Source organism: Vipera ursinii (genome assembly GCF_947247035.1).
Source record: "Vipera ursinii genome assembly, chromosome: 1".
In the NCBI taxonomy this organism is placed as follows: Eukaryota; Metazoa; Chordata; class Lepidosauria; order Squamata; family Viperidae; genus Vipera; species Vipera ursinii.
The window spans coordinates 233,994,738-234,018,598 of record NC_139512.1 but is presented as its reverse complement, the minus strand read 5'-3'; the positions used below and the strand labels follow the sequence as shown (position 1 = coordinate 234,018,598).

At 38.4% G+C, this 23,861-nt stretch overlaps 1 protein-coding gene across 1 annotated transcript in view; it reads right to left on the bottom strand.

Annotated features, from left to right (window-relative positions):
- ADGRB3 (adhesion G protein-coupled receptor B3) overlaps positions 1 to 23,861 on the bottom strand; it is a gene marked incomplete at both ends in the record, with an annotated part of 540,315 nt that overhangs the window by 223,775 nt on the left and 292,679 nt on the right. Inside the window, one exon of the mRNA XM_083351264.1 lies at positions 22,562 to 22,605. Coding sequence (XP_083207390.1) covers positions 22,562 to 22,605 — 44 coding nt within the window. The remainder of the gene's footprint in view (positions 1 to 22,561; positions 22,606 to 23,861) is intronic.

Below are 23,861 nucleotides of genomic sequence, written 5' to 3'. Positions count from 1 at the left end.
CAGCGTCCTAACCCACTGAGCCACCGCGTCCCTATTAGATTTTGTTACAATAGCCAAATAATAAATAATAGGGATTTTTGTTGTTGTTGCCATACCTAGCATCTGTTTCTTGGTCTGGTCTACTTATGGGAGCTGACAGTCCCTAAGATGTCTTCAGCCTTAATCTAGTTTTTAAGGCATTACATATTATTTAATTGTTTTTAAGTTGTGTTGATGGTGTTTCAAAATTAAAGGTGGGAAATAAATCTATCATCCTTCCATAGGTAGACACTTTAGACAATAGGTTTTCTTCTTACCTTCTTACTATCCTCCTAACACTTTTCATTCTGTCTCCTTCCTACCACACAAGCTTCTAAAATACTTTTGAACAGGTGAGTTGAAACAGCAGTAGCATGGAGACTTCTGCCCAGGATCTTTTTGTTGCTAACTCCTCTTCAATGAAACTATTCTGGATCCCAAGAAGTTGTCCAACATGTATCCTAATTTACAGTCTAAATGTTGGAGGTGTGGTAGTTTAGAAGCTACTTATTTTCACATGTGGTGGACTTGTAGAAATATAAAAGCTTTTTGGATTAAAATTTGGTGGAACATTCAAAAGATTTTTAAGAGAACGATAAAGTTTTCCTCGCAATTGTTTTTATTGGGTATTGTTGTAGATTGTGATGTTAAAGAAACTAACTTGATGTTGAACATGATAACGGCAGCACGGTTACTGGTGGGACAATATTGGAAGAACGATAGTTTGCCCACTGTAGAAGAATGGCTGTTTAAAGTTTCGAATCTTGCAGAAATGTCTAAGATTTCTGCTTATTTGAAGGATCATTCACAGGAAAGATATATTTCAGTTTGGAGGAGATGGAAAAATTATATTCAAAACAAATATGGGACTACAAAGTTCCATTTAGCTTATGAGTAGATTTTAGTGGGATATTGTTATTGGTACGTTGTTTGTAGTTATGTTAAAAGAGAGTTAAAGCGCATTATGAATCTGGTTAATTGTATATTATGCACAATTTTTATTTAGAATATGATTATTGTAACTATAATCCTGTATTTAGCTCTGGGAAGTGGGGGGGGAAGTGGTTGGGTTTGGGGTGGGAGGGATTTGGGGATATATTGTAAAATTTTGTTTTTGTAAAACTCTTCAATAAAAAAAGGAAACTATTTTTTATAGATTGCACTCTGGGGAACAATTCTTTGTACTTCTAAATCTTCCTAAAATGAATTTTGAAAAATGTCTTCCTTAATGATCACCTCCCCTCTCCACACACACAAAAAATCTTATCACACATCAGACATAAATGCAGCCTTTGAGCTTTACAAGAATATTTATGGAATCTGTTATGCCGTCATAACATGAAAAATCTAAAGTAATACTAAATTGAGAATTCAAACTGAATAAAATCATCCTTTGCTTCATAAAGATATCTATATCTATATATGCAATCTGTGCCATCTTTTTTGCATAATGCAATTTCTGAAAGAAAACATCATAGAAGGACAGCACAGCTGGGGCAATGCTGCAGCAGACTAAACCTGAATTGTTCCCCTAGCCACAAGACAGTTACCAGCTTATCTATTTATACAGCCAACCTCAAAGCCAGATGTTCTTGCTGCTGTAAGGTCAAAGCCTTAAATTTGGGTCTTGAAATGGCAATCAAGGCATTATATGGCCTTGTGTTCTAATCCTTTCCTTGTAAGAAGCAGAACTCATAATTATAAAGTAAAATATAAGCAGCAGAAGAAGTTTCTGGATTAGGCAAAGTTGTCCTCCTTTATTCATTTTTGAATTCTAATACAAGAATGGTATATCATTGAAGATCCTGTATACTGCCAAACTGAAGAGGACAAATGAAGGAGAAAGAGGAGGAAGGAATAAAATTCAACTGTAGGAAAATGATATGCATAGAGAGACACTAACAAATTTACCTGTTATAGCTTCATTCCATAAAAAATGGAATAATGTAGAAAAAAACTGACAAGTTAAATTTTGCTCATTTTTTTCTCTTATCCTGCTGTAGTTCTTCCTATCCCACATAAATATTCTGATTCATGTGCATAGCACATGCATTTTAAACCATTTTTCTACACTTTTTTGTAGGTGGTTTTCTGTAATAATATGTTGCTTTATACACACTTTTCCCAAATTTACAAATTTTGCACGCACTTCTCTAAGCTATTTCATGAATTATGGGGAAAAAGCAGCTTTTATTATAAATTGAAAAACTGTGAATTAGAATAATTCCATTAAAGATGGCTGAATGCCCTTGACCGAAGATCGGTACACTCCTTCTATCTGGGATGGTCGTCCTCTTCCACCGAGTGCGCAGCTTCGGGAGGGACGCACATGGAGCGGTGAGGGAGGAAGGGGACACCCGCCTAGCCAGCCAGATCAGCCGAATCAACCCTGGCGATCAATGGGGTGACAGATGTCGCAGCCAGATCGCCCTCACATCCAGATGGCTGAATGATTTTCTACATCTTTCCTAGATGTTCAATCTAAATATTTAAGTAACTCCACTGATTGCATCTCCATCACTACACTGTAACCTGAGGCATTTTATACATGTTGTGATTGTACAATCTGAGTTTGGTGCTGTTGCCCTTCCAAATGTGCCCCTAATGCCAGGGACTTACAAGTAGTTTTGAAAACTGAGTCTATTATTTATCAGTTCCAATTCAGCTCCAAAGGAAGCACTATAAATAATATTGGTAGCTTAGGAAGGTAGTCTCTGTAGGTGTATGTACATAATAAGAGCATGATGGCTCACAAGCTTAGAATACTGAGCTGATGATCGGCAGCCTCACGTTTGAGACCTGTTGCTGCCACAGGATGGGGTGAGCTCCTGTCACATACTCCAGCTCACACTACCCAGCAGTTTGATAGAGGGGGACCTCAAGTAGATAAAATGGATATCACTTTTGTGGGCAATTCACAAGGACCTGAAAGAAGCTCTCAACTGGGTGCCCTCTGGGCAACAGTGATGTCACCAACAAATCCTTTCACCATGGGAGTAGTAGTATACATAAATACTCCTGAGAAGGACTCCTATTTTCAACCTTAGGATTTTCTACTTTATCACCAACCATCTAAGGAGCGGTTTTGCTGCTGTCCTTGTATACTGAGCCAAGTTGCTTGTTCTTTAATATTTTCCCCTTCTCATTTCAGTAAACAAGCAGAGCAAGAAAAATGGTGCTCGCTTCCCTTAGCCAGCTGGAGGGTGTCCTGTCCTGCACCAATAGTGTTCCAGCAGTGAAAATATTTGACCCTGCCATGAATCTGCAGAACAAATTAAATGGGTCAAGAATTGGCTGCATTGAAATGACTTGGATTGTGCCTTAAATCAGATACCACAAAACATACTACAATCAAAACAGTAAAACAACAAGCACTAAAGCATACCTGGAAGCCCATTTAACTAGATTTAATTAATTAATACTAATGAGTTCTTTGTCAGTACTAAAACAAGTATTTCTCTCCTTAAGACAACAGTGGATGCCTTATAAGTTGACTGTAAATAACAAATCTGTCACTTGGACTGGCAATTGGGAGGGGAGGGGGATAAGTATTTGGTTTCCTGGGTCAAATCTGTCTTAAATTAATGGGTTGTTTTTCTAATCTACAGTGAAGCCCATGGAACACAGACAGTAAACTTTTGATTAAAACAAGAATGAGTTATTTTTTTGTGAATAATCTAGAGATGTTTGGGAAAAAAATTATCACTAAACAATGAGTTAAAGAGAAAATTTGTAATGCTATGCAGTATGTGATACATTCTTTGCATCATCATTTCATTTTTGGTGATGACCCTCAATTTTTCTGAACAGAAATGCTTTAATCAGTTTCATTTTTTCCAACATTTGAATTTCTTGCTGTCTTGTTAATGAAAAAAATAGCAATATTGTTAAGGATTTTTTTTTAAAAAAAAAGTTCACCAAGCCATATACATTGCCAAAACTCAATACAGTATAGGCCCTTCTATCATATTTTATTTGCCTATCATAAAACTGTAAAAGTTGTAAGGAAAAAATACAGCATCTCATATACATATAAATATATGGAGATTTATGATTGAAGAACTTAAACTGCGATGTCTGGATGGATAAATCTGTCAGATTTTTTTTCTTCTTCTTTTTCCTTCTCATGAACTCTTAAGTTCCTTCTGTCTAGTATATGGAAAAAGATGAGTAATGTTCATTTACTCATCTCTATTCTGTATCTGTGACTGATAAAACCTTTATAAGTTAAGTTTTAGTATATAAATTAATAGTTTTGCCATGAAGGAAACATACTGGGATAGTAGAACATGTGGCTGTAATGACCCCAGCAGTAAATTAAAATGGTCATTTATTTTCCTGCCAGCAAATGGATAAGTCACTGATTTCTACAGTCAGAAAGAATTTAATCCAAGAAACAGTTCCAAAGGTCTTGCGCCCCACCTAAAAATGCATTATACAGAAAGTTCTCATCTTCAGATAGTTCTTCTAGCATCAAATTTACTTCTTTCAGAAACAGATAAACCAGAAAGCTACTTGGTTTCTAATTCAGTTTAACTCAGAAAGTATCTCCTTTCATATTCTCAGAAATGTTCATGTCGTAACGAATGTCTTGGTTGCAATTATCTAGAAAAATATATTGATTGATTTTCCTTATTGCAAAGATCATAAACACTAGTCTCCTGAATCAATTTACAAATTGTTGAAATAATTATGCTATGAAACAACCCCAGAATATTATATTGGACCTCTGCTATGTTTCATTGTGGAATTTGGCTACCAATTATCATACAATTGTGTAATAGCAATTTCAGTGAGATCTGCCCAGTTCATAATTTTGTTTGATTATATGAGGATAGACACCCAAGTACATCTTGACAATTATGAAATCCCTTTATGAACAAACTGATTATCGTCTTGCTTTGAAACATGTAAAAGCAGGATATTTCCATACAATCCATTTTCTTTTGTTCTGTGCAATCCACTGGGTTTACAATGACTATTGTCTGGACTCAGAAAAACCATATACTAGCAATTCTTTGTGTGTCTGGGGGTCACAATGCTGTACTTAAAATTCTTAACACTAAAGAAAGGAACTTTGGTTAAGGCAATCTATTGATTTAGGACTGTATAGCAGCATCACCAATTCAGTAAATAGCTTCCTCCATCCTATTGCTTATGCTTCATTTTAGTTTATTGCATGCTGACAAAAGTGTAATTTGTCAATTAATGGGAACAGCTGCTTTCTTAAGATTCTAGGTTATATCAGTTTCACCCATGCGAATGAAATGTCATGTCTAATCTGTGAAAAAGTCATTATGAATATTATGAATATATTTCTTATTTTGTGGAATGGAATATAGGTCAAACAGATTCTGCCACTCATAGATTTATCTGCAAGCTGAATGTCTGCGTCTACAAGTTGATCTGCTACAAGCACTTCCTGTATTTGGCATATTAGTCAGGTGGCTCAGCAAGGGCTGCTGTCTGTTAGTTTTTCAATGATGCCAAGAAATGACAGACCATTAATTACTTCGACAGTCTCTTTCAAAGCCTGCTATAATTCAAAGCTTTGTCGATCAATTAAGCACTTCTAGTAGAAAAGTGCAAAAACGTTCTGTGCAGAGAACTGCTGATTTCAGGAGATCTGTGTCCAAACCAAAATACATGAATTTCAGATGTTTTGATTAAAAAACAAGGCCGTGTTATTCTGTAAATAAAGTTCTAGGAAGAAGTCGTGGTGGACGGCCTGTCCCTCAGTGCTAGGAGCACCACAGTAAGAAACATCCACACAGGCTAATGTGCCTCAGCAACTGCTGAGGGAGATCGGAGGGAAGGAACTTCAGAAGACATGCTGTTGGCATATGCTGTCCTGGGACATCAGCAATAGCTGAGTGAAGGAAGGCAAGATGATGAAGACATGAGCAGGCCAGTACAATATCTGGTAACGGCAGTGACAGTGGCTTAAAGGAGAAGGGGAAAGAAGGTGCTAGGAAGAACAGGGACAGATAGGCTGCTGGGGGTTCCTGTGGGGAGAAAAGGATGGTGCACCCTGGCCTTGCCCTGCTCGTCCCATAAATCACTGGGGAATTTATCTGGATTTTGTTTCAACTAAAACTTGGAACAACCAAAATACAGTCGATTTATGACCACCATTGAGCCCAAAATTTCCCTTGCTAAGCAAGACAGTTGTTAAGTGAGTTTGCCCCATTTTGTGACCTTTCTTGCCACAGTTGATAAGTGAATCACTGCAGTTGCTAAGTTAGTAACATGGTTGTCAAGTGAATCTGGCTTCCCCATTGACTTTGCTTCTTAGAAGGTTGCCAAAGGTGATTTAATTTAATTTAATTTAATAATATTTGTATACCGCCCTTCTCCCTGAGGACTCAGGGCGGTTCACAGGGCAGAATAAAATACTACATACAAACGTTAAAACAAGATTAAATAATTGCCCATATTAAAACAGTTGGAATAAAATTCTAAAACAACAATTTAAAATTAAAGCAAAAAATTAAAAAACCCCACCAATCCCCATTAGGCTAGGCCGGCTTGTACAAACAGAAACGTCTTGAGGTCGCGGCGAAAGGAGCGAAGATCGGGCGCCATCCGGAGCTCTACCGGTAGCTGATTCCACAGCTCCGGAGCGCCCACAGAGAAGGATCTCCCCCTGGGGGCAACCAATCGACATTCTCTGATCGGTGGCACCCTGAGAAGGCCCTCTCTGTGGGAACGCACAGGGCGCAGGGAGCTTGATGCCGGCAGCAGATGTTCCCTAAGGTACTCCGGCCCCATGCCATGAAGGGCTTTAAACACTGTCCCAGTGTGACTCTGGGACACGGCTACTATCATAAGCAGGAATCCGTTGCCAAGCATCTGAATTTTGATCACATGACCATGGGGATGCTGCAGTGGTCGTAAGTGTGAAAAACGGTCATAAGTCACTTTTTTCAATGCCATTGTAACTTCGAATGGTGACTATGGTTGTAAGTTGAGGACTACCTGTATTCTGAGTTTTATTTGTGATTAGGCAGAAATTCTGGAAAACTACGATTCATTCTATATTTGAAATAAAATATATTTTCCATTTCGTAAACATCCCTTGGTTTAGATTTTGCTAAACATAGTGAATTACACTTTGATTGAAAGTAGGAACTTGTATACTGCTTGTGTAAAGCAGGCTCCAGAGGACTCCTCTCTCTCTCTCCCTCTCTCTCTCTCTCTCTCTCTCTCTCTCTCTCTCTCTCTCTCTCTCTCTCTCTCTCTCTCTCTCCTTCCCTCCCTCCCTCCCTCCCTCCCCCCCTCTCTCTCCCCCAGCCCAGTAGATGCAATAGTTGCCTTCAGTTCTGTTGACTGGGCTCCCCCTTTAACATGGTTCAGAAAATTGTGTTCTTGTTTTTCTATGGTTATTGACATTGTTTGATTTATGACAGGCTGACCTGGACTTCTTAAAAACAATACTGAATGGTAGTCCCCAATTGTAGCTTTATTTATATATATATTAATTGCTGACTATTCCATTCTATTGCATTGCTTTATTATATTAACTCATACATTAACTCAGATATATATTCCCCATGTGCCAAATCTTTGGGGACTCGGAATATTATTCTAATTTTTTAAGAATGGCAACAAAGGCTACATGCCAATTATCTTCCTACCAATTTATAATCAATAAAATATATACTGACATCTATACTGGAAATTGAGGCTTTGGTTGTTTTCAGAAAACATCCTAGCAAAGGAAAAGATTTATTACAGTGGATGGACAATATATCCCCCTATGTCTGCTCTATACCTAGCAAGTATTTTTGTAAGTAAGCCTTAGATCCCGTTTCCATATATTATAATAATAATAATAATAATAATAATAATAATAATAATAATAATAATAATAATAATAATAATAATAAGTTGGAAGGGACCTTGGAGGTCATCTAGTCCAACCCCCTGCTCAGGCAGGAAACCCTATACCATTTCAGACAAGTGGCTGGCCAGTCTCTTCTTAAAATCTGCCAGTGTTGGAGCATTCACCACCTCTGGAGGCAGGTATATAAATGAGCTTTGTTATCTGTTCTTGAATTTTGAGTCAAATCTTTCCCAAGCCTAACATAAAATAGGAAGCAAAGAGATAGAAAAATATTTTTTTTCAGTTTCATGATAATTGTTGCCATCCTCACTTGTTATGAGTAGGGCGGCACTCTGAATTCATTAGTTCAACAGGTGTTTTTGTGTTTAATTCACCATGGAATCGGGTGGATTAGGTGAATGTAGGTTTTAAGCGTTACATATGCCCATTTTGTAATTGTGCTGCTTTGCTTCATGAAACAGAAAATGAGAACTGTGATGGACATTAAAACTATCCAGTGAGAAATGAATTGATTGTTTTGCTCCAAAAATAACCAGTTCCGCTTTACTGAAGACACCTTTTAAAACAAAGCTACCAAGAAAAAAAAAGTAGTCGAAACATTTTCAATGCTCCAAGCTTGTACTTGTCCTGCTCGTTTTCTTACTTGATTAAAGGCAGACAGTTTTTCTCATGAGATATGCTGACTGCAACTAGGCTCATAGGGAGCTCTCAAATTGGCAGCAGAAATGCCACTTCTGCAGAAACAATACCTCATATCTCTATAGCAACAGAATTATAGCATCTTCCCCCAACAATAGGCTGGATTCAGACTTAGTTCTACTTTAGGTAGAATTTAATTGAAATTAATAATAACTTAAATCCTGTTAGTTTCAATGGGCCTACTTTAAAAAAGATTAAATTTAGAGTCAACTCAATATGTCCTATTACCTCAGTCTGAAGGAAAGGATGTTGTCTATTCCTTGTTATCAGAAATGTTCTCTGTTTCCTTGATCTGGTTTATTTGCCTCTGACAAATACTTCGCTGAGAAAGACTTAAGAAAGACTTCCATAAGGATTCTGTTTTTTAAATACCACGAAGGTAACACATATATGCTGCAGTTTGGAGAACACCATCAAAGGATGGTAAGTCTGTAAATGTTCACGTTCATCTGAATGGGATTTCTTGGTTGAGCAAAATATCTGAAGAGCTTTGACTGGTCTCAATTGTGATCTCTCGACAAAGGACTACCTGTATACACCTACACACATGCAGCAAACCAAAATTGTATCTTTGGCCAAATGATGATCTATAAAAATACTTTGATTGCGTAGTACGGTTGAACAGTTTGGCTTTGCTTGGCATTTGCTACTCTTTGATAACTATGGTGCACCCCTTTCTGAAGAGGGCTGGATACAAAGGTTTTGGACAACTGCCATTTGGGCTCAGACTTTCCCTTCCTAGGGAAGTATGCTTGAGATACCTGTAGAGAAGGTGGAAATGTGGAATACTTAATATACTGTGGTAATACCAAGGCGGTAAAATATTTAGGGAGGAAACAGGACCATCACAGAAGAGATTCTTGAGAATTGGGGGGAACATGAGAAAATGATTCATTCACATCAATTACACCAGGAATGAGTTATGCAAGGGAATTATTTAAAGAACTTACAAGATTAATGTCAAGCCCTGTAGGGATGGCAAACTTAGGAAACATGAATGACTTAAATTGCCAGAAATATTTGTTATTGCTAGTAGAATAATATTAGAGCATTGCACGTTATCCTAGCTAGGTGCACAATTCTGAGATCCTTCTAGACCAGGAGTAGGCAACCTTGGCTCTTTTATGACTCGTGGACCTCAACTCCCAGAATTCCCAGCATGGCTGGCTCAGGAATTCTGGGAGTTGAAGTCCATGAGTCATAAAAGAGCCAAGGTTGCCTACCCCTGTTCTAGACTCACAGCTCCTGCTAGAAGAGTAGGCAGAGTCTGTAGCTAGAGGAAGTTTTGCCAGTTGCAATAGGTACATCAGCTGCAACTCTACTTGGTACAGAAAGACCTGTCTCCATCATGCCCTCATGGACCCAGAGTATTTACAGAGTGCCCTGCTCTAGCTAGAATTATGAATATAAAAGGTAAAAGGTTCCCCCACACATGCGTGCTAGTCATTTCCGACTCTGGGGGCCGGTGCTCATCTCCATTTCAAAGCCAAAGAGCCAGCGCTTGTCCGAGGACATCTCCGTGGTCATGTGGCCGACATGACTAGATGCCAAAGGCGCATGGAATGCTATTAGCTTCCCACCGTAGTGGTCCCTATTTTTCTACTTGTGTTTTTTCCGTGCTTTCGAACTGCTAGTTTGGCAGAAGCTGGGATGAGTAACAGGTGCTCACTCTGTTATGCGGCACTCGGGATTCGACCCACCAAACTGCCGACCTTCTGATCGACAAGCTCAGCGTCCTAACCCACTGAGCCACCGCGTCCCTTATTATGGATATAAGTAATAATAAATACAGGTAGTCTGTGACTCAGGGATGGTCGTTTAGCATTTTTTCAAAGTTACATTGGAAGCCCCCAAAAGGTACTTGTGATCCAGTTCTGAACCAAAGATGCTTTTTAAAGGGCAACTCGACTTTCTTGTTTTTTTTCCTTGAAAACATTTTGCTTTCATTCAAGGAGCTTCAAGGAATAAAAATGTTTTCAAGGAATAAATCACAGACATGTGACATTTGAGGTGCTCAGCAACTGGCCCTCATCTACAGATGTTTGCAGTATACCTCAGTCACATGAGCATGGTTTACATTTTTGTCAAAACCCAGCATTTACTTCTGGTTTTCAGCAAACACACACACAGACACACACAGACACACACAGACACAGACACACACATACACACACACACACACACACACCATTGTGAACAACTGATTCACTTAATGTCTGCAGAGACATTCATGACCATTTAACGCTCACTCTTATTTGCTTAATAACCACCATGAAAATAAATAAAATCTAGTCAATCATGTGATGACCTGCTTTATGACCGCATGGCTTATGACCGTAATGGGCAGTCTCCATTACAGTCATAAGTCAAGGACTACCTGTAAACAAATAAACAAATGGTTAAATATAATAAACAAACATCGATGCATAGAGTAGACAATCTTTAGTTTCCTGTCCTTTGTAGGCTCTAAAAGGAATGTTTAAAAGGAATGATCTGCTGTGAACATATTATGCAATTTTAGCAGTGAGATAAAAATGCTGACAGCAGGAGGAATTTTCTTTTCGATTCTGCTCCAGGGTTTATCACTACTTCACAGAGCTTCTTAAGTTTTCTATTGATTCCTTCTGATCCACACTAAAAAATTTAGATATTGCAACAAACCTCTAGAGGAAATAAAACACTGCATGTCTTAAACAACTAAGTACAATAAAATGAAGAGAGGAAGTGTTTGCCAGAAAGAAATAATCAGCAGTAAAATAGAAAACCTTTTGATTTAATCAATCAATAATATAATAGTATTCTGAGGTGCATTTTAACAAGCAAATATTATGATCTTTCATGTTAAAGATTCTTAGGCTTATCTATAGCGATAAGCAGCATAGCATACAGGTAAAAAAACCACATCAAATTATTTAACAGTGCTCAGCATTGCCATGGGGTCTAAATAAAGCTTTAACATCTTTTTTTAAAAAAAATAATTTTCCATCTAAACAGAATTCACCATATGTGTATTTTACTCCTGAGCCCTCAGTTTATTTTCTGTTGACAACATCAGCTATTTGTGAGTAATAAAATTCTATGCAATTTGTGATACATCCTTTTCTTTTAGTAGATCTGCTTCCATATAGAAACAGGTTTTTCAAATAGCTAGTTTTTCCAAAAAAAATATGAAATAGACCCAATAGAAATTAAGCATGCAGATGTATTCATAACAAGAACTGATTTTACACAAACCCTTCATGAATCCAATCTGTGATTTCAAAATATTATGTTCAAAATAATATGTGTGGTACATATACTGCTGAATCCTCATAATCTAGCTGTTCATTGTCATAGTTTGTGAAATATCAATTCAAAAAAATTATTGAAGCAAGAGTCCATATATTAGACCTGAGGTCCCCTTTACTTGGGTTATTTTTTTATATATACAGTAGTAGCTTGGTACTTGACTGCTTCAAAACTTATTGAATTTGGTACTTGGAGCATTATGACATGAAAATGTTGTCCTGGTACTTGTTGTTTGTTTGCTACTGAACACACTACAATAGGAAGAGAGGGACAGCTATGGCAAATGAACAGGAAGTCAGCCATGCCAGGAAGGTGGCTGCAAAAGGAAATAGATAATGGAAACAGAGGGTAGACAGGAAGTCAGCAATCCTGGAAAGGTCACTGACATAGGAAAAGAGCCTTGGTGGAGCAGTGGGCTAATGCCTCCTTAAGTAACACCAGCTGCCTGCAATTAGTGCAGGTTTGCGTCCCACCAGGCTCAAGGTTGACTCAGCCTCCCATCCTTCCAAGGTAGGTAAAATGAGGACCCAGATTGTTGGGGGCAATAAGCTGACTTTGTAATAATGCTGCTTGGGGTGGGGGGGCGAAAGACCTAATAAGCAGGCATATACATAGAATGAAGGCTATTGCTAAGCACATTGATTTGTGCTTTAGATTGTAAGCCACCCTGAGTCTTCGGAGAAGGGCAGGATATAAATGGGATTTTTTTTTAAAAAGGAAGACAGGAAATCCTTCCCAGCCAAAACAAAGGGTCATGTGATAAGACATATGGTTTGTTTGATATTCATTATTTTTAGTACTCATTGTGCCTCCAGGGACCAATTAACAATGAGTACTAAGGTGCCACTCTATTTCACAGTACTTTACAGTATAAACTTACCTAGAGTTAATTATTATAATTTGTTTTATTCATTAAAAAAATAAATAAAGTACCTTTCAGGAAATTAACTTCCTGTACTTCGTAGAGATTTGCTCTGTTCTCTCTAATATTGCCAATATCGCAAAGAGCCCATTTCTCCATGCAGAAATATAGCTTTGCATACCTTGGGCACCCATAAAAGCACCTTGAAATCAGGTTTAAGACCAACTTAATTTGTTTCTAATACAAAATATAATTTGTTGTTACATACAGAATGGCTAAGTATGATTCAAGGTAATCTAATAAACCCTAATAACAAACTATAGCTAATTATCAATTCTACTTTGATAAACATGTACCTGTCTATATTTTGCTAGGATGGGAAGGCACAGAGATCAAGATCTTTTATTTGGACATATTGGTGTTACTCCTGAGTTAAACATATTTGTTACTGAAAAGTGATACTTTGAGATTAGATCAGACCACATGGAAGATTAATTATAATTCCAAAGAACAAACTGTATATTTCCATGTTGTTGTTGTTGTTAGCTGCGAAGTCATGTCCGACCCATCGCGACCCTATGGACAACATTCCTCCAGGCCTTCCTGTCCTCTACCATCTTCTGGTGTCCATTTAAGCTCACGCCTACTGCTTCAGTGACTCCATCCAGCCACCTCATTCTCTGTCGTTCCCTTCTTCTCTTGCCCTCAATCTTTCCCAGCATTAGGCTCTTCTCCAGTGAATATTTCCATGACTAACTGCATATTAGGGACTAATGCATGCAGGGACAAGTGAGCAAATCCTTCCTTCCTGAAATAAATCTCTCTTAGCCTTTCAAAAAAGTCCCTCCTGATCAAAAGTGGGGTCATACTACTGACCTCTGGGTAACTTCACTGTAGGAGGTAACCAGGCTGAGCCTGAGAAAAGAATCACATGCGTCATCAGTCCCAAGTCCCTTTGCGCCCAGAAGAGATCTAAATCCAGCTCACCTTGAATTCCTTTGAGTTTTATCTACTGCCAAATTGCTTTAACTGTTAGTAGTTCAGATTCTTATAGATTCTTATTCTTAAGCTCACAATAAATCTTTATACCCCTTCAAATTTGCCTGGAACTTCTGAATTTCCTCGTGCTTGACATTCAGAGTTAATATAAGTCAGAGCAGTATGAACACTGCTAAAACATGGCATTATAAAAGTAAATACGTATTGCTAGAATATGGCAATTGCCTAAGTATTGATTAGTTGTCTTTTATTTATACATGATTTAGTTTACACAAAATACCTTTTTTACCTTTTCATTCGTACTTCGTAAGGTTGTGCCAAGTAGCAATGAAACTGGTTCTATTTACTAATTGTAAGTTAATATGATTCTGCTTTCAGGAGATAGTAGCTGAGTCTTTAAGCTTCTTCTTCTTCTTCTTACTACTCCTTCTTCTGAATCCTCTGCAGCCTCATCAGAAACTGTTTAGAATGATTCTGTCAGCAGTATGCTGACAGAGACAAAACTGCCTTGGACCAGAAGGTGCAATATACTAAATGAAACTTACACTCCTCCAGCTATTAAGAAGGAAAATATCAACCAAACCCAATCCTCTTAGGAAAATTCTTTTCCTTAGAAATTTGATTCTGAGAGAATACAAAGATGCACTCTGTTTTTCCTCTCTCTCTTTCTATACATTTCTTCCTAATGTTTTCAAATCAACTCAGTGTTGATCCGTTGGTTGTGACAGGATTTGACCAACTGACTTAAGGTCACTCAGCCAGCTTTCACATCTAAGGTGGACTAGAATTCACAGTCTCCCAGTTTCTAGCCTGGTGCCTTAACCACTAGGTGAAACTGGCTCTTGTGCTCCCAAATATATATTTCTGCTAAAAGTTAAAATCCACTCTCAGGATAAATAACGCATTAGCTCAATGGTTCAGAGTAGAACTAGAATGTGATGTTTGACACAGTATTAGCAAAAGAAAATAAAAATTCTTATAGAAGTAAAGTCTTGCTGTCCCATAGGTGCATTTCAAAAGGTACCTGGATTTGATTTGATTTGATTTCCATAGACAAGAGTATTGCTGGATCAAGCTAATGGCCAATCTTCTATGTTTTACAAAGACCACAGATATATTCAGAAAGTAACAAACATACAGTTTGTATGAGACTGAAGACTGAAGAATGGTGTCTTGATTTCTAGCATTTGGTATTTAAAGGAAGCTGTCCATCATTTAATGATAGGAGACTATCTAGATCCCTTTTCAAGGTGTCATTGGATGGCATATTCAAAAGTTCGTTATTTCCCCCTTTTTAAAAGTAGTTCCTTTAACTGATCCTGAATTTCCCCATTTTTATTTTCAACGAATGATTTCATGTCCTAATACTGGGATGAAGGTTCAAAACTTTGCTCTATCCATATTTCCATACCAAGCAAATTCTAGAACAGTTTCCCTCTGGAAACAGGATATGTTGGTTATAACTTTAAGTCTCATTTTCAGAATTTCTCTCTTTTTTATTGCATTTATTTGCCACCTTTTTCCTGAGAACTCAAGATGGCGTACTTGGTGATCACTATTAATTTGATCTTTACAGCATAATTTTGTGGTTGGTCATCCTGAGTGCAAAAGATAAGCTTTGTTATTAAGGTAATTAAATGGTCTATGTCCAAGTCCAATATTTTAATCTTACACTATACTGGCTCCCAAATTATAATTTTTAATGTTATAGAAGAGGAAAATTATTAAAGACAGAGGAAATAATCATATTAACTACTATTTATTGACAGACAATTCTGGCAAAATTATATCCATTGAGTTATGAAGACTTGAAAGTGACAAACCTAGCAACATAAGAACAACACACTGAAATAAAATCAAATTTATTTTACCTGTATTGAAGGGGAAAGTTGGCATCAGAGGGCCACTAAAAATCCATACAATAGCCCAAAGTTGTGCACTCCAAATCTAGACTAAAAGATATCTGGTGAAATGCTATAATGCAAACAGCAGGTAAGTACATACTGTGTGCATGTCATTCATATAAGTACCAATTGGTGTTGTTACATACGTAACTGTTTGGGTTACATCCAATCTATACCCTTCAATTCTTTTTTCTTGGTGACTCCATTGTCTGTTTATGGGTTGAAAAATCATTTCTCTCTTTTTTTAACACCATAGTAAGAGACACAAAGTACAGGGACACAATCCACACCAATAATTAGATTAGATATTATTGTTTCTCTGCTTGTTTTGAAATGCGGCTTTGAAAATGCCCCTGAGGACATCTTTGGAACTTTCTGAATTGTTCATTTTCTTTGTGCAAATAGAAATTTATTTATTTATTTGTTTATTTGTTTGTTTACTTGCTTATTTACTTAGTCAAGTTTAAAACTGCCCAAGGAGCTGTGGTGGTGCAGTGGTTAGTATGCAGTATTGCAGGCTAATTCTGCTGACTTCCAGGAGTTCAATCCTGACCGGCTGAAGTTTGCATGAGCCTTCCATCCTTCTGAGGTAGGTAAAATGGGGACCCAGATTGTTGGGGGGCAATATGCTGACTCTGTAAAACCGCTTAGGGAAGCAGTATATAAGTCTAAGTGCTATTGTTATTGCTATTTCCCCACAGAGGGACCCTAGGAGGTATACAAATAAAATACTAAAACATAACAGCAATATTTAGCATTGAACAAGAGCCGTAGGTCAATGATAAAATTAAAACGTGGAGGAGGGCTTTCAGGGTGCTAACCATCCCCATGGCTGTACGCTCCTCTGGGAGTGCCAAGTATATACATACTGTATCTTATGTTTGTAAGCATGGCAAGGACAGTATAAAGGTAAAGGTAAAGGTTCCCCTGCACATGCGTGCTAGTCATTTCCAACTCTAGGGGCTGGTGCTCATCTCCGTTTCAAAGCCGAAGAGCCAGCGCTTGTCTGAGGACATCTCCATGGTCATGTGGCCGGCATGACTAGACGCCAAAGATGCACGGAGCGCTGTTACCTTCCCACTGGAGTGGTCCCTATTTTTCTACTTGCATTTTTACGTGTTTTCAAACTGCTAGGTTGGCAGAAGCTGGGACGAGTATAAGGACAGTGTAAGGGGCTTCTATAACTAAAATAGCGAAAGCATCGTAATGGCATGATGGCAAAGATGAAAATGAGAGCAGAACTAAAGGTAAATGATTTTCACTGTAAAAGAATGGAGGTTATGGTTGTATGTGTACTGTACTGCTCAAAAGGCAATCGGCAACAGCTGGAGAAACTGCTTCATAAGCAGCAAACTGCTGTTCATTTTTGTTTCTTTGCATGTTACTCCAGCGATATGAATATAAGATACGGAATTCTGCTTAGTTCTAACATCTAATTCTCGAAGAGCTAGAATCTGATTGGTCACAGGACAAGCCTACTTCATGCTTTCAGATCTTTTTTTAAATTCCCTTCTCGTTTAAATTATGCAAATTTTGTCAGTGAAGATGCCAAGTTCACAGAGACTTTGACTACTTTATCCTCAAAATGTCTTGCAAAGTTGTCATTGCAAGCCTCTAGTGGTTCTAATATATTCTGAGACTGAGATGTGATTGTTCCTTCATTGATCTGAAGTTTTATTGAGCATCTTTCTGGTGATGTAATGAGAATGGAAAAACATGATGACTTTACTGCTGTCATTGTCTTAAAAAAATAAGGATGATCTTCTTCCAGTTACTCTTTACTCTGGTTGTTGTATGATTTATAACAATGCACAGTCTTTCAGTGTGATATAATGTAAATATGGCTGTTCAGCTATATCACAAACTCTTTAGATTACAGCTGCTTAATTCAGGAACTTCTATACAAGAAACAATTTATACTTTCTGCAATTTTTGTAGAGAGCAATGAGTTAGCAAGAATTCTTACTAATAATATATTAGATCTATCTGCATTTGCCCCAAATAGAACAAGTTGTAATATAACCAAACCAAAATGTCTTTGTTTTTCAAGGACATAAAGATATGCCAGGCTTATATAATTTTAAAGAGTGGTTCATAATTTCAGTCTGCCATATATGGAAAAGTTTGATGTTGTATAGAATAGAATTTAAACTTATCTATAGATGATGGAATAAAAAAAATATCCCAGCCTTTATATTACATAGGTTCTCAATAGCACAATGTTGCACATTATATTTCAATATGTGTGTCAATGCTGCTAACATTGGATGTTCTTGGCTTTGACAACAGAAGGAAATGCAGCCATTTTTCTCTATTGCTTTTAGAGTTAGTTGATGCTGGGAGGCGGAATGTGGATGAGAGTCCAGCTAGTCATAACAATAATAACTCAGCTGTGGGAACCCAAGGTTATTGGGCCCAGAGTTAATAGAGTTTTGGCAGGTTGAAGAGCCGGGGAGAAAGCCTGTGCTTCAAGCTAATTGGGGAATGTGATTTATGACTGTTTATTGAAGGAGGGAATTGTGCTTTGTTACTTTGTATCCAGGGGAGGGAAATTTAGTTTTTGGTTTCGAGTATGTTGTGCCGATACTTTGTTTCTTGAATAAAAGATTATTTAAGGTAAACAATGCCTCGAAGTTCTTTTGAAGAGTTTCATCTGTTGGAACCATGATAATGTGTATACGTTTGTATTAAAAAATTAATTTTTATACAATGTATATAATATTTTATTGTACACTGCCCAGAGTCCTTCTTTCTAGGAGATGGGCAGCTCAAAAATATGTCAGTTTCGCTACTATGCAGTGGTAGACTGCCATGAACTGTGGGGAGGGGGAATGAAAGATGGGATGCTTGGGAAAACAAAAGTAACTGCTGTATCTCCTCCAGATGCTGCCTCAAGGACACCCAGCTGGAAGAAGGAGGGAGCCACATACCAAACTGTGCTTGGACTGACCGTTATGAAAACTTCTTGCCTGAGCCTGATTGGTTACAATGGGGTGGGCAATGAGAGATAGTTAAGGGAGGGAAAAGTAGAAATTAGGGATATTGGCATGCGATTCTCAGTTCTGACTTTGCAATATTGCAATACACTTGACCTCTAATAAACTATACTTTCTCAATAAATGGAGCCAAGGATCATTTCTATTTAGAGCTTTAAGTTGTGGCAGGTCCAACAATGTGAAATATAAATAAATAAAAGTAAAACCGATATCCTCCCATTCCAGTACATTGGGAACTTTTATTATAATTTAAGACCTACAGTGTTAGAATACAAATTCTGTAAGTTAATCAAATAAAGTAAAATACTCATTCATGAAGCGTAACAAATGGTAGCATCCATCTTTCCTGATCCCACATACTGTAGTCTCTGATGACTAATGCCTCTCTCATTGGGTTATTTCTATTATTGGAAATCTTTAAGCAGCTTTGGGAACAGCCATTTAAAAACTACCATTGAACTATTTCACTGTACCTGAGATTTGAAGTACTTTCCTGCCGTAAGTCATTTTCAAGGATTCACCAACTGCATTACTGAAAAATGCATCCTTACTCTGCAATATGGCAGAGAAAGGATGAAAAATGAAAAAGAGCCAGGTGCAACGGCACTGACATGAACACACAACACAGACCTATCTCAATTAACATAATCTTTCTGTTACATAAGGATAGATCTATACAGTTAAACTCTAACCATATTCTTTGCCTTCAGAATCACTGATGTTCCCTTAAATAATGATGAGTGCTGTGGAACAATTACAGTAAATCATTATAAAATATGTGCAAAAAGATTCAAATGTTTCTTCAGTGTTCACAGCTTTTAGCACAAATAAACTGGCGGGATGCAGTCATTTTCTGACACAGAAATGTTTACCTGCACAAAGGAAAATACTGTAATTGTGCATAAATGCTATTTTTGTTGAGTCTCTCTCTTTCTCTTAAAAATCTATTTCACACAGATTCTTTACACTTGTAGGTTTGTCACTGGAGTACAGAGAACCCTTATTTTGAATAACTGACAATGGGGAAAGAGAAGTCTCTAAAATGCAAGCATAATTATGATCAGCCCCTTATGTCAGAAGGACCTCAAGAAATGCTTACAAATAATTTATTGTATAATGTGATTTATAAAGATTTGTTTCACTGTACTTTGTAAAAAAAAACTTTAGAAAGTGCCTGAAGAAACTATATTTTCTTCTTTATTTCATTTTCAAGAGTTGTTTTTTTGATCAAAACTGTCCCCACAAATGAAGCTTGCAGAATGGTTGTTTCTTGCAAGAACACACACTGCCAAACACACACTGGCCTTAAAAGGATAAAAAGAGTCCTACCCATGGTCATTAATGCCCACCCAGTAGGACTATTGCTATGTGTTATACATGAGTCTGCCTTTGAAGAGTATCTGCAAACTTTAGCTGATGCAGAATACAGCAGCATGAGCAATTAGGTTATGTCTCTGGTAGAGCACAAGTTATACCTCTGTTGCGGGAGCTGGACTGATTACCATTTTGTTTCCGAGACCACTTCAAAGTGTTGGTGTGGACCTTTAAAGCCCTACATGACATGGGACCAGGTGATTTGAGGGATTGCATTTCCCTGATTTCATTGGCCTGTCACACCAGATCTAACAGAATTTTTCATTTTATTTATTTATTAAATGTATTCATCGCCCATCTCGCTGTGATGCAAAGTTATGGGTTACATCATCTAGGGAGCTACATTTGGCGGGCTCAAGGAAGAGGACCTTTTCTGCTATGGCCACCACATTATGGAATCTCCTCCCCTCCCAAGTGAGGAGGGCTTCATCACTTCTAAACTCTCAAAGATCTTCAAGACCTGGTTATGGCAGCAGCCCTGGGGGCCCCAGGAGACAGGTGAATTAGCGAAGTGGCCCCATTACTATTAACATCCCTTCACATATAATGCTTGTTTTACTTGTTTTTGTAGCTTTTTAACATTTTAAATATTTGTTAGCAATAATAATAATTATTATTATTTATTAAACTTATATACCGCCCTTCTCCCACAGGACCCAGGGCGGTTCACAAGGCAATTAAAACAACATCACAATACAAAAATTAATAACAATTAAAATAGATTAAATTATCCTTAATTAAAATCTAAAACCCCTATAACTCTGATTAAAACCCAATTACAATAAGTTAAAAAGTTAAAAAAAATCCTCAGTCCTGGCCGGAAAGCTCAAAGAGCCAGGTCTTCAGGTCCCAGCGGAACGAACGAAAATCAGGGGCAGTCCTAAGCTCTACGGGTAACTGGTTCCAGAGGGCAGGTGCGCCCACAGAGAAGACCCTCCCCCTGGGCGTTGCCCGCCGGCAATCCTTTGCCGGCGGCACCCTGAGAAGGCCCTCCCTGTGGGAGCGCACAGGATGAAGGGAACTTGATGCCGGCAGCAGGTGTTCCCTCAGATATCCCGGACCCAAGCCATTTAGGGCTTTATAGGTCATCACCAGCACCTTGAATAATGATTTTGGGTATTTATTTAGTTTTGTTGTACACCGCAGAGTCGCTTATGAGACAGGTAGGTAGATATGCATGACAATGCAATCTATGTTTAGTCAAAAGTACAGCCTACAACAGTGATGGCAAACCTTTTAGAGACCGAGTGCCCAAACCGCAACCCAAAACCCACTCATTTATTGCAAAGTGCCAGGGCCGCATCAGCATTGTGGTGCCCTCAGGGGGGGCATGGGGGTGTGGCCCACTGAGTGGTCATGGAAGACTGGGTGGGTATGCCTGGGGTAAGCATGGACACCTCGAAGTTGCTCAGGGGGGGACACCTGTGGGGGCCCGGCAGGGTTGGGGAGATCCAGGGGTCTCTGGTGGGTGGGGCCGTGGGCAGGAGGCCCAGCATAGATGGGGAGAGGCACGCAATCCTAGCTGGGACTGGGGGGCTATGGCACCGATGGGGAACCAGCTTTCCCTGCTCGGGGTGGCCTTTGGTTTGTTGAGTATGGGCATGCTCTACCACCTCTACTTGAGCTTGCTAGTTGGCCACTTCACCTCCTTTGTACTGGGTGGGGATGCTGTTCCATGTGGCAGTGGTGGCCTAATGGACCTGCACAAGCTGCTGGCAGCGGTGGCACGCATGCCCACAGAGAGGGCTCTGAGTGCCGCCTCTGGCATGCGTGCCATAGGCTCGCCACCACTGCCCTACAATGTTCAGTTTGACTACTCTGTAGTAAATGCACTTAGAAATACAGCATAATAGACTTCATGAGGAAAACATTGTACAGTTGACTATATTCAATGATGCTTGAAAAAAATTCATAATCAATGGTAACCCTGAATATACAGCATCCTATAAATAAACATACATTTCCTCTATCATATCAATAGAATTTCTTATCAATATAAATTCCTTTGGAATTTGTTTGAACAGTGATACAGCTATCTTTGCTAGAATAATAGTTTTGAAATAATTAACCAGCTTCAATTCATCAACCACAATAAATAATACACAAACTTATACACACACTTTGTATGTAACATGCACACATACAAACACTTTGTTGCCTAAAAATCTGACAATGTGCTCAGAATGTTGCTTAGTAACATGTTCTTTTGCAATAAATAAGCACAAATAAGCATTTAATCCTAAGAGTCCTATTGGAATCATATGCTTCTGTAAAAATTTCCATGCATACCAATACTGTCAGAGACCCTTGACAATAATAAGTTTTTAACTAATCAATGCCAGAATGAAGGTGGGTGAGTTGGTTAGATTTCCGATTTTCCAGTGCCAATATATAATGTAAAAACAGGATCCTGAAAATGGTACAGCACTATATTGGCATAATTATATACTTAAGTTCATGTTTAGCACAGATTTCTGCATATCATAATAATGCTTTTAATCTATTCTCTACCTAGATATTGATGTGATTTGGAAATATACATCCTGAATAAGAGCAATAAACATCTGTTACTTACATTTTGGAATCATCCCATAATGCACAATAGGGATTCAATGTGCCCTAGAAAACATGGGAGAATATCCATTAAAATGTATCCTTTACTCAGAGATGTAACAAAAATATACATATTTTAACAGCAAAAACTCTTCGATCCTGAATAAAAATGAACAGTTCAGTTGAATGAAATATATATATATATTTCTGTTTTCTTTTATATCCATTGACTATGTTGCTTCATATATTGTACTACAAACATATAATACTCAACGAAAAAAACAGCTTCTGCTTCATCCTTTAAATGTTAAAGGTAGTGTTCATGGCCCTAAGGGATGTCTACTCGGGTTGGCATAGAGCAGGGGTGTCAAACTCAATTTCATTGAGGGCCAGATCAGCATTGCAGTTGCCCTCAGGGGGCCGGGTGGTATGGCCAGGGTGGGCATGGCCTACTGGGTGGGTGTGGCTAGAGTGCATATGGCCTACTGGGTGGGCGTGGCCAGCTCTACATCGTTCGCATCAAGGGTGCCTATGGGGGCCTGGGCAGGAGTGGGACAGGTCTGAGGGTCTCTGGGCCAGGGCCAAGGCAGCGGGGGCCATTCCCTCACTGTTTCCAGGATGGCTTCGTGGGCCGCATGAAACCACTTTGTGGGCCGGATTTGGCCCCCAGGCCTTGTGTTTGACGTGTCTGGCATAGAGGAAGGCCTTTAGGATGGCTTTCTTTTGGATAGATAGGAGCAGCTTACTTAGTCACTGTTAAGAAATTAGCAAAAAAGCTCTTGGGAAGCAATGTATAAACAGCTTTATAGAGTGCTCCATTTATGGCTGCACTCCAGGTCAGTCTGAGCTAGACTGCTGAAAATAAGTATGAAAACACCTCGCCACTCTTTATGCCCAATATACTCAAGTTGTATATATCTCCCCCCCCCATGCTTGCTCTGGATCAGCTACTCTGATAAATCAGCATACACATAGAAGCCAACAGACTTATTTTTAATAAGTTTTTATTAGATTATATGCAAACAAGACATGAACCCCAGCAGGTCATTCTGACAATAGATAAACAGAGAGTAAGACACTTAGAGATCTAAACTAGAAATGTACCTAAACAAACCTGACAGTGTAGCATGATTTTTCCCTTCTGTCACACTGCAAACTTTAAATATTAGCCTGCCCTATTGAGATAAGAATTGTTTTTTAAAAAAAAAAACAAAAAAAAACCCTAAACTGGAAAAAAAGAAATCATCTTCCTGGGTCTAGGAAGATCCAATTACATATCGTCCTTTTCAACGAATGTACAAAGCTTTCTGGATTAAAGTTTG